General features: G+C 44.4%; 1 protein-coding gene across 3 annotated transcripts in view; it reads left to right on the forward strand.

Moving 5' to 3' along the window:
• osbpl10b (oxysterol binding protein-like 10b) overlaps positions 1–12175 on the forward strand; it is a 65025-nt gene that overhangs the window by 8986 nt on the left and 43864 nt on the right. For all 3 annotated transcript variants that reach the window (XM_061673667.1, XM_061673666.1, XM_061673668.1), the window contains 4 exons: positions 1523–1701; positions 1802–1881; positions 10788–10880; positions 11111–11429. In XM_061673667.1, the coding sequence (XP_061529651.1) occupies positions 1523–1701; positions 1802–1881; positions 10788–10880; positions 11111–11429 (671 nt within the window). The remainder of the gene's footprint in view (positions 1–1522; positions 1702–1801; positions 1882–10787; positions 10881–11110; positions 11430–12175) is intronic.

Genomic DNA, 12175 nt, shown 5'->3' on the forward strand with positions numbered 1-12175 from the left:
TCCACCAACCGGCATTGACGTACTGCATCTGGGTCCAACGCCCGTAACCCCCTGAACCCACACCATTCCCCCAAGAAACCCTGAATATGTGTGTGTGCTCGAATGTGATTAGTGAAAAAATATAATCAGTGAATGGTGTGAGTGTGTGCTAAGTGAGTGATTAAGAGGCATGGCTTCTGCAGGCGGGGCCCATCCGGCGGGACAACTACAGGGAGAAAGGAACACCTCACCCAGCCCTGCAGTACCGCCCCCTGAACACCCCCAGCCAGCGCATGCTACCCACCCCAGAGTGCTGGAGATGGACCCACCCCCAGAAAACCCCACAGCAGCCCCCACGGTCTGCAGGAAATCCCCCGCCCCACACGAAAAGAGGGGGAAGCGACCGCAGCCGGACGCAAGGACCTGAGAGAAGAGGAAGAAGCAGGTCCGAGGAGCGACAGGGGGCCCCACCATCCCCCACCAGTAGCCAGAACGGGAAACCAAGGTGGACGGCAGTTTGCACCACTCCAGCCCCGACGGAACATGAGCGAATCCACCAACAGGGCACGCGGGAGGCTCGTCCAGTTATCATCCCAGCTCTGTAATTATGTTTTTTTTTTTCATTCCGCAGATATTTTTTCTATCCATCCATCCATTTTCTGTACCGCTTATCCTCACTTGGGTCATGGGCGTGCTGGAGCCTATTCCAGCTATTTTCGGACAAGAGGCGGGGTACACCCTGAACTGGTCGCCAGCTAATCACAAGGCACATATAAATAAACAACCATTCGCACTAAAATTTACACCTATGGACAATTTATAGTTTTTTAATGAAATATATTCTATGATGAGCTATAACCAGTGATTAATATTGATAAATTATTTTTCCAGTTTAGTAAAATTGTTTTCTTGGCGAAACCTAACGCAAAACGTATTGACTGTGAATATTTATTTGGAAGGTCGATTATGCTTAAGTCACCAAGTATGTGCAATCTTGGGGAAAATGGAATTCTGCAGTTCAAAATATACAAGAGTTACTCCGTAACCGAAGTTCAAAAGCATTGAGTTGGTGTGCGTTCCAATATGGCATGAAAATAGGTGTGTCATCAGTAGCTCTCATTTGTATTACTAGAAAGACTGCTTTGTGACTGTTGGAATAACTACTGGGTAAAATCATTTATTCTTAAATTGCTCATGAGGTCAAGAGTGAACTGAATTTTTTGAAAGTTTTGTTCTTTCCTCTCAATTCGAGAATGCTGACTGAGCCACACGAACATAATGGTGTTAAGTTTACACAATCAGTGTTGATACTTTATGGCTAGGAGGTCAAAAACAAAAGTGTCAATCAATACAGTTTAAGATTATGATATGGTGTAAACTAATGGGTCTCCAGGATGTTAATTGGATGTCTTGTTGCGGATGATTTTTAGTATCATTCAATTTAAAGATAGAATATCCCAATACATTACATTTGGTACTCAAAAAACCATAACCGTATTCAGTTTTTCCTCAGTCGTTCTTCTGACTTCTCTCACCCTTGCAGGTATTTTGTTCTTGACCCCATGGTTGGCCAGCTTGACTACTATCGAAATGAACACAGCAAAAGTCAGCGCCCCCCCAGAGGGTCACTGTCTCTACTTGGAGCATTGGTTGTCTCCTGTAGTGACTTTCCTTATATGTTTGCCATTCAGTCCTCGATTGGTGAATCCTATAAACTTAGAGGTAAGTGTGACATAAAACTGGATTTAGCAAAGACTTTCTATAAATATATCCTTGCACGCAAAAGTTTTATTAGAGTTACAATTATTGTTGTCTCTTTCAGCATCAAATGCAGAGGAACAGGAGTTATGGATGACACAGCTACAGCTGTGTTCTCGGGTCCAGTTTGACAGAGGGGCTAAGGTATGCACACAAACAGACACATGCACGCACACGCATGCAAACACAAAAACACAAAGGCGTTTAATCCACTGCTTAAATTCCACATTGATGAGACGAATGTTCAATCAATCCCCTTCTCTTTCCTGCTTCCTTATTGGATTAGGACTACTCCAAATAAAATCTTACCCAGAGAGTTTAGCTTTTGAGACACATCGGAGAGAAATAAATTTCCACCCAGCTACTGTACTTGTTTATTATTTATTTTATTTAACTTTGATTTATCCAGGTAAGAACCCATTATTTTTTGCAATGTTGACCTGGCTGCAGACAGCAGAGTAAAAAAATCAAAATAAAAGCAAATAAAAGTAAAAATAAATAAATACATAAACAACAAACTGTACAATGTGATATTGATATAGTTCCAAACTTGTAAGATAGAATTTGTTTTATTCAGCTTCTCAGAGCGTCTGCATCTCCTCCACTCAGGCATGTGAAGCAAATGTCTGAGCTCTCTAATGGTTTATCCTCCCTGACACCATTTCACTCTCACAGGTGTGCTAAAAGCAATGCATGCTCAGGGTTGTGATGTACAATGTAACCTGCTCTTGCTTAATGGACAACCAAAGTAATCCTCGCGCTTTGATGCTTTTGCTTTGTTTTCCATCTTCACCAAATGACTTGATGACCTTTTGGTTTTCATCTCAGCCTGCTCAGTCCTCTCCACACACAGCTGTACCAGGAGGCTGATGTATTTAAGCACATCTTAGTGTGGTTCATTTGCTAATGTATGAGCACGCACATGTACTCTGCTTAAATTGATAACCATGTGACTATTATCTAATCATTTTCATACACGTACATTCGTCATGTCTTGTCATGTCAACCAGATGCTTCACTTTCACTGGCATTTTGCTCATAAATTCATTCCAACACTATTGTTTCTTTTTGGGTCTCCGTACAACACTTAAGACTCAAGCCTTTTATTTGTAACATTATACTTTTATTATAAAGAGTGAAATGTCTCATTTCCTATTGTTGATATACAACAGTAAACGCTATGATTTCTCCCAACCAATCAGTAAGGAAAGGTAATAATAATAGTAGAAAGGTCATCATTAAGAAGCTTTACTATACTGGTAATCATTCTTAAATTGACTTAGAGTTAACCATTTCACAATATGTACAGCAATAATTTTCTGGGGCTAAAATTTTTCTAAGTATTGCAATGAGGGCTATTTAGACCTCCATAGAGTGAATCTTTAACACAGAGTTAGTATAAAAGTGTCAATTTCATTTAAAAAAAACACCTTGGTTTTGTCATACTAGTGTCCAGAAGAGGCCCCTCTGACAGCTACTTTTGCTTGAACCAGTCTTGTATCCACTTTGTCAATATTTAGCTAAGACCCCTCCTTTCCTCTGATTGGTTGCCTCTGTGTAGAAGACCCACTTGCGAGAGCACGTGTTTGTTATGTTGAGAGCGCTGGCTCGAGGTAGGTAGGAGAGGTAGGCTGAGATCTTTGCTAGTGACGTAGATAAGACAGAGACAATTGGAATGAACTTCCATCCATCCATTTTCTGAGCCGCTTCTCCTCACTAGGGTCGCGGACGTGCTGGAGCCTATCCCAGCTGTCATCGGGCAGGAGGCGGGGTACACCCTGAACCAATCGCAGGGCACATAGAAACAAACAACCATTCGCACTCACAGTCATGCCTACGGGCAATTCAATTAATGCATGTTTTTGTGATGTGGGAGGAAACCGGAGTGCCCGGAGAAAACCCACGCAGGCACGGGGAGTACATGCAAACTCCACACAGGCGGGGCCGGGGATTGAACCCGTGTCCTCAGAACTGTGAGGCTGACACTCTAACCAATCGGCCACCGTGCCGCCTGGAATGAACTTATTTCTTTATTTCTTTATTTTTCTTTGATTATTTTTGGGGTCTTCCGTAATGACTGACACGGTTGATAGTCGTAGGATATTGGACTGGACCCAAAAACAGACGGAGGCGGAGGAAGTAGATATGAGAGGTTTCTTAGTGGGTAGCTTAGGTGTAGGATATTCAAGGAGTGATGGTGGTACGTCGGAGCAGGGAACATGCAGGAAGCGGGAGTTTTGGCAGGTGGAAGAGCTTGGCGGCGTGGCTGGAGCGGATCCGCCAACCGCTTATTTCTTTCGGCTGACCGAGGCAGGGCGGCCCTTACGTCCTTCCAAATGGATTGTACACGTCGTAGGTGCTCTCTCGCCAATGGAACTGCCACAGTGTGCCCCTGATCCTTAAACAGGGGTGGTCAGAAACCATAGCAGGCCATAAAGGGAGACAAACCTGTGGCGGAGCTGGTGAGGGAGTTGTGGTCATATTCCACCCACGGCAGAAAGGCGCTCCAGGAGGCGGGGTTGTGAGCAGCCACGCTGCGCAGAGCAGACTCCAGACTTTGGTTTGACCGCTCCATCTGGCCGTTAGATTGCTGATCATAACCAGAGGACAGACTGGCTTCTGCACCCGCCGCCTTACAGAACTCCTTCCATACCTGGGAGGAGAACTGAGGACCTTGGTCTGAGACGATGTCAACGTGGATGCCGTGGAGCTTAAATAGGTGAAGGCTGGGCCACCGGAAGTGTTGTTGGATGAACTGCATGGTGAGGGTGATTCCGAGATGACAGGTAAGTTTTGTATTGTGGGCCCACTGAAGAATGTCAGAGCGTGCTGAATTGGGCACAAAAAGCCGGTCTGGAGGTACAGTCTTGGGATCCGGTTGGATTCTCTGAACCTTTTTTACCACTTTTTCAATCTCCCATGTGGCTCCCCCAATGAAGTAAAAAGAAGAAAGGATGGGTTCTAGTTCTACTGGGCTGGAGGGGGGTGAATGAATGCGAGAGAGGGCGTCAGGCTTGCCGTTGCGGGAACCAGGGCGGAAGGAGAGGCTAAAGTTGAAATGACTGAGAAATTGGGCCCAATGAGCTTGTCGGGGGTTCAAACGTTTGGCGGAACGGAGATGGGTGAGATTTTTGTGATCGGTCCATATAACAAAAGGAGAAACGGTCCCCTCCAGCCAATGCCTCCATTCTTCCAAGCCCCAGACAATGGCCAGCAGCTCACGATTCCCTATGTCGTAATTCCGTTCAAATGGGGAAAGGCGATGGGAAAAGAAGGCACAAGGATGTAATTTCTGGGATTCGGGGTCCCGCTGGGAGAGGACGGCCCCAGCTCCAATGTCAGAGGCGTCAACCTCAACAACAAACTGGAGGGAGGGGTCGGGTGTCTCAGGATGGAGTCACTGGCGAATAGCTCCTTAAGGTATTCGAATGCTTGGGATGCAGCAGGGGTCCAATGGAATGGAGAGCTAGTGGAGGTGAGACTGGTGAGAGGAATTGCCACTTTGCTGTAATCGCAGATGAATCGACGGTAGAAGTTTGCAAAGCCTAGGAAACATTGCAGCTCTTTGCGAGTGGAAGGAATGGGCCAGTTGACGACTGCTTCAATTTATGCCGGGTCTGGTTGTAACTGTCCTTTGGCATTGATGTATCCTAAGAAGTGCACAGAGGAGAGATGGAATTCACACTTTTCCGGTTTCACAAAAAGGCGGTCCTCAAGTAGGCATTGGAGGACTTGGCAGACATATTGGTGTTGTTCCTCGCGGGAGCGGGAGAAGATGAGGATATCATCTAAGTAGACAAAGACGAACCGGTTGAGCAAATCACAGAGAACGTCGTAGATGAGGGTTTGAAAAACGTTGGTTAACCCAAAAGGCATGACAAGGTATTCAAAGTGTCCAAGGTGGGTATTGAAAGCAGTTTTCCATTTGTCCCACTCTTTAATGCGGATGAGATGATATGCGTTGCGCAGGTCCAATTTGGTGAATATCTGGGCGTCACAGAGGGGTTAAAATGAAGGGTCAATGAGGGGCAGCGGGGATTTATTTTTCACAGTGATGTTGTTGAGTCCCCGGAAGTCGATACAGGGGCGGAGAGTGGTATCTTTCTTTTCAACGCAAAATAATCCAGCCCCCAGGGGGGAAGAAGAGGGCCGGATGAGTCCAGAAGAAAGAGAGTTACGGATATAGTTTTGCATAGCCTTCTTCTCAGGGTGGGAAAGGTTGAAGAGGCGACTGGAGGGGAGAGGGGCTCCCGGCAGGAGGTCGATAGCACAGTCATAGGGGCTGGGGGGAGTAGTGATATGGCAAGATCTTTACTGAACACTGGAGAGAGGTCGTCGTATTCTTGCGGCACCCGGGAAAGATCGATTGGTGTGGCAGGTAGCTGAGGAAAGGACTCCACCCAGTGATAGACAGCTGGGTCCAATCGATGGCAGGGTTTTTTGAGTCAGGGGATTCTGAGGACTAATTGAGTCTCAGGGGAAGGAATGACAAAAAGTTGGATGGTTTTCTGGTAATTACCTGAGATTATTAGTGTAAATGGTGCCGTTTGTTGAGAGACCGGGGAGATGAGTCGTCCGTCCAGGGCAGTGACTTTCTTAGGGACCTGAAAGGTTTCGAGAGGTAGGTTGACACGCCAAGCCCTCGTGAGTAAAGTTGTCGTCGGCGCCGGAGTCAATGAGGTTAGGAGCCGGAGTTTTGCAATCAAAGCCAAGGATAAACGAGGAAACGGTCATACGGGAGGGAGAGCTGGGAGAAGTGTTGTTCTTGCTCACCATGGCACTCTCCGTACGTGGGGAGCCCTCTCTTTTGGTTTTATGGAACATGTGGCGATGAAATGGCCTGGTTGTCCACAATAGATGCATAAACGTTGTCTGAAACGGAGCTGACGTTCCTGAGGGTCTAGTCTGGTCTTGCCGAGTTGTATGGGTTCCTCCAATGCAGTGGGTGGTGAGGAGGAGGTGGAATGAGGATGGTGAGGATGCGGCGGAATAGCTAGCGGCGCTGTGCCCGCGGAGGGTGCTAAACTGCATGCTCTAATCCCTCTCTCTCTTGCTCTTTCCCGTAGGCGATTGTACAGTTTTATAGTTCTCGAAATTAATTCCTCGAGTGAAGTGTCCCTGGCTGTGAGCTCACGAGAGGGTTGCCGGAGTGCATCTGGGAGGATATGAGAGATACTTGTTGTGAGAGGGAGTTTAAGGAGTCCATAATCTCATGGAGAGGTTTATCCTGTCTTCCAATGTGGGCGCCTTGGTGGGCGAGCGCTTCCCTCAACGCTTCCGGGTTTCCTGGGTGCATATTGGCCTGAGTATTTTGTCACGGTTGGTCGTCGTATGATATTGGACTGGACCCAAAAGCAGACGGAGGTGGAGGAAGTATATGAGTGGTTTATTTGGGGGTAGCTCAGGGGTAGGATATTCGAGGAGTGATGGTGGTCCGTCGGAGCAGGAAGCGGGAGCATGGGGAGGTGGAAGAGCTTGGTGGCGTGGCTGGAGCGGACAGCGAGGCGGGATACACGGAAGGAACACTGGAGACGGAGAAGAACACAAGAGGATCAGTAAAATTGTGGGAAGTCAAGTAATCACACAAGAAGGAATCACTAGAGTTGGACTGTGTACCACGGACGAGCGTCAATACTCCGGCGCTGGATTCCTGGATCTGGCAGGCTTATATGCGGGCAGTGATGAGTGCTGATTGAGAACAGTTGCACGAACGAGGAGGTGATGATTGCTGGGGAAAGAGAAAGGCGAGGCACGAATGTTACACTTGTTTGATGATCTTAAACATTAAAGTGGGGAATCTATGCATAACTATAAGAATTTGAGGAGGGGGCCAATACTTTTTCACAATACTGTATTTCAGTGACAGTCCTGTTCTGTTTTCGTTCATTCTTGAAATTTAGTCCACACATTTACCCATCCTTGTTTGCATTGATGAAGTGAGTCTGTTATTTGTGTGGGTGGGATTAATCCAATTCTATATTTTGCTACATCCAGTATTTTAATTGTGAAAGTGTCTTAAAATCTCTCTCTTTCGCTGTCTTGTCACAGCACCGATGACTCACCTTCCCCTGAGAATAGCACGTGTTGAGTGAGGCTGTGTGAGAGTGTGTGACAGTGTATGAAAAGACCTACTTCGACTTTGCCTCTGTTTGATCCAAACCACAGTTTATATTTCACTGCGATTCTTGTCTCTGTTCCACACAAGAGATGACAACTGTGTCCATGAATCTTTATCTGTAAGTGCTTTACAGGTCAAATATTATTTTGCGTTTAGGCTTTTTTGTATGTAGGAGTAGGATATACAGTATATGAGTCACCGAAGCCTGTTCATTGTGTCTACCGGAAAGATTTTCCTGCTGAACACTGGTCGCAGTTATATTTGGAAGATCAAATTTGGCCTTATTGTAACTGTATTTGACAACACGGACAAATAGTTTTTTTCAGACCCCTCAAATCGGTTCATGGTAAAATAAAAATAGAAACAAGATCATAAAAACAACAATCCCAGTGCTGTAGATGGAAATAAAGAAAGAACCACTGCTACTGAAAAGTAGGTTTAAAAATAAAACCAGTCCTTGAGTGGGGTATTTTTGTGAGCTGAAAGTGATGTCATGCTCAAATAGATCTCTAGACAGATGCCTGACCATGTACCGCACCATAAATAATGAAGTATTAATGTATCATTAAACATAATGAAGTTAATTCTGATTTTGTGGACAAACAGAGAGGAATATCAGTATTTGAGTTTACATGAAAGCACTTTGAACAACACTGGTCAAAAGCTTTGCATTTTAGCAATGCCTTGCTAAACAAGACATGGAGATTACAATATTTCAGATTACATCTAAAACTGTTCCACTGTTGTGATTTATGCAGTAGATAGTGTATTACAATATTTCTCTTGGGACTAAACAAAGACAAATATATGCTCGTATAATTAATAATAATAATTGATAAGGTGGCACGACTGGTTAGCACATCTGTCTCACAGTTCTGAGGACCAGGTTTCAAATTCAGGCCTTGCCTGTGTGCAGTTTGCATGTTCTCCCCGTGCCTGCATGGGTTTTCTCCGGGTACTCCGGTTTCCTCACACATCCCAAAAACATCGCAGGATGGGTAGATTGAAGACTCTAAATTGCCTGTATGTGTGAATGTGAGTGCAAATTGTTGGTTGTTTATATGTGCCCTGCGATTGGCTGGCGACCAGTTCAGGGTGTACCCCGCCTCTCGCCCGAAGATAGCTGCGATAGGCTCCAGGATGCCTGCGACCCTAGTGAGGATAAGCAGTAAAGAAAATGGATGGACTTAATTAATTAACAGTGTAGACTAAGTACTACAATAGTAAAGCGGGTTTAAACTCTTGTTTATGATAAATGGAAAGTGTTGTGTCATCACTGTTGAAAGCACTTTATGGATGTATATGATAAGTATTCATCACAGTTCATCTCACATAGTCGTTAAATAAGATGATGTCCCAGTTGCGGTACTCGGAAGCCAATGCCACTCTTAATTATATTTTAGGGTCACAGGAAGCACTCATTATCTCTTCTCACACACACGTCTTCCTCACTGTCAATTACATTTGTTTGCCTGGGTTCATCATTGAGAGAATGGAAATATTTCTACTCTTGTATTACCTGTGCCGTGTTAAAAAGGATGTAGGAAGGAATACCTCTCTGATTTGATCACCGTTGGCCTGTTTGTCAGATAGAAGGACAGATTTTGTAAATGGGTGCCACGTAGACAACCTATCAAAACTATGAATTTTCTATACCGCTTATCCTGTTCAGGGTTGTGGCGAGCTGGCGCCTATTGCAACTGACTTTGGGCGAAAGGTGGACTACACCCTGGACTGGTCTATCACAGGGAACATAAAGAGAAAGTCACATTCACACCATCATGAACTAGGAACTGAAACCCTTGCTACCTGCACCAGATTAAGTTATGTAAACATTTAAACCTTGGTGAAAGTCGGCGTTTTTTTATGTGGTATTTTATAACTCTTAGAAAGTTGTTTTATTCAATGTTGTCATAGTTGTTTTTGGATTAAGCACACTACTTTATGTACAATGTATCACGTTGTCTAGTCCATCCAGTGATTTTTCTTCTGAGGAGAATCTCAATTATTAGTTAAAAAAGTCACCTATATTTGCTGTTTTTGTGCTCAGGGCAAAACCTTGTCTAATTTAAATAGTAGTGCTTTACCACTATCTTGTGGCATTTTAGTGCCAAGGAACTATGGTGATGTGAGTTGAGGAGCCTCATGTTGTGTTTTGCCGCTCTCTTGGGGTATCTAACGGCAAGTATAAAAGTTTTTGGGGTGGGGGTTGTCAATAACTTACTATTTTTAGCTAGTCATGGCAGGACTCAGTCCCTACCCCCATGGAAATGAAGGGGTTCTTTTCTGTGCATTAAAATTATTTTGGAGCAGACAGTCCTTCCAAAGTATAACTTAGATCGTCTAATTTCATGTATGTCCTTCACAGAAATCTGTGGAAAGGTTTGACATGAGTAATCTTCGCACCTGTTGGGAAATTTTACACGGTCTGTGCTTCTACCTGCAACCAAGGTATCCTTTTTTGTGAACGGTTAGATGTTTGCGGGTGGGTGACTGGTTAGAGTGTCTGCCTCACAGTTCTGAGGACCGGGGTTCAATCCCTGGCCCTGCCTGTGTGGAGTTTGCATGTTCTCCCCGTGCCTGCGTGGGTTTTCTCTGTGTACTTCGGTTTCCTCCCACATCCCAAAAACATGCGTGGTAGGTTGATTGAAGACTAAATTGACCGTAGATATGAATCTGACTGCGAATGGTTGTTTGTTTCTATGTGCCCTGCGATTGGCTGGCAACCAGTTCAGGGTGTACCCCGTCTCCTGCCCGATGATAGCTGGGATAGGCTCCGGTACTCCCCCCCCCCCCCCCCCCGACCCTTGTGAGGATAAGCGGCTCAGAAAATGGATGGATGGATAGATGTTTGCAACTACATATTCCACAAGCTGCTCATCGTTTGCAATGATTGTAAACTATCTTATCCGGTCTTTGGGTCTTTGTGTAGGGGATGACTGAGGCACAAGAGGGACAGAAGATCCTGGTCAACTCCAATGAATCTCTGCCCCCAAGAGCTGGACCACTCTCCTCTCTGAATGATGTAATAAACACCTTCAATACAATTTGATCACAGCCATAGCTACTTGCTCACACATACAATATAACAATTCAACCACCTTTATTGTTTTATATTATAAACTTCCATTCTATTGACAAGAAGAAATTATGATGATTATGAGTTAGATGTCGAACATGTGCCACTCAAAAATCTAGAAACATGCACATTTTCACCTTAGTTTTTTCACGCTCCGTTCCTTCCTCTTGCTCTAGGATTTACTCCTTTTAAAAGCTACTTCTGCAGCCACTTTGAGCTGCTTGGGAGAGTGCTTCACTTTACTACACCACAATGTTCAGACACACAACCAAAACCAGAACCATCATTCAATGAGTTTGAGTGAGACCGTCTCTGCAGAAAGATTCAAGTCCTGGAATCAGCGCTGCAGCTTTAGCGTGAACCAGGTGGAACCCAGCAGCTTCAAATTGAGCAACCAAAGCCCAATTCACTCTGTTAGTGAGAACCAAAGTCCCAAACATTGCAGCTCCACTAGGGGACAAGAGAAGGACCACAACTACATCCAAGGTCATGCAGGTGAGCTGAGTGATGATAGTTGTCAGACTGTGTCTTTATAGAGAATGAAGGAAAACGTTAAACTTCAAATACTAATACAAATTCTAAACTATATGGACCTGTGTGAAGCAGTAAACATAATGTGTGTATAATATATAATCCAGGACAAGGGACACACAATAAGAGGCTGTGAGGCCCTCTCTCAAGTCCAACATCAGTGACATTTAACCTCACAAATGTTCTTTTGAATGAATGGACAAATATTCCCACAGACACATGTCAACATCTTGTTAGAAGTCTTCCAACAATCAAGAGTGGAAGGGGTTTTAGCTGTAAAGAAAGGAGGAACTCCATATTTGTCACCTAATTTAAGTTGGACAATAATGATACGAATTTAGCCCCAAGTTTGGTCTAACTCCCTTTTGAATCAGGGTCAGTTTCACATCTTGTCATTAATCATGCTATGCTTAATTTATAAAGCACTTTAAACTCCAACAGCCCAAAGTGCAGTAGGCTACATTTCAAGTGCTTCAAAATAGAATAGAAGCAGATATATAATAAAATATGGATAGAAATGACTAAGAACAAGAACTACAAAAACTAGAAAAATTCAATAAAACCTAAAGAAATCAAAAATAAAATTAAACATACTGCGGTGAGGGAATACAGGTGGGTGTTAAGACAGGACTTTAAAATGGAGAGGGTAGAGTCCTGACCGGTGTGCAAAGGCAATTAATTTCACATTTCAGGTCCTGCCCCTAGTATCC

Source organism: Phycodurus eques, chromosome 4 (assembly GCF_024500275.1).
Source record: "Phycodurus eques isolate BA_2022a chromosome 4, UOR_Pequ_1.1, whole genome shotgun sequence".
Classification (NCBI taxonomy): Eukaryota; Metazoa; Chordata; class Actinopteri; order Syngnathiformes; family Syngnathidae; genus Phycodurus; species Phycodurus eques.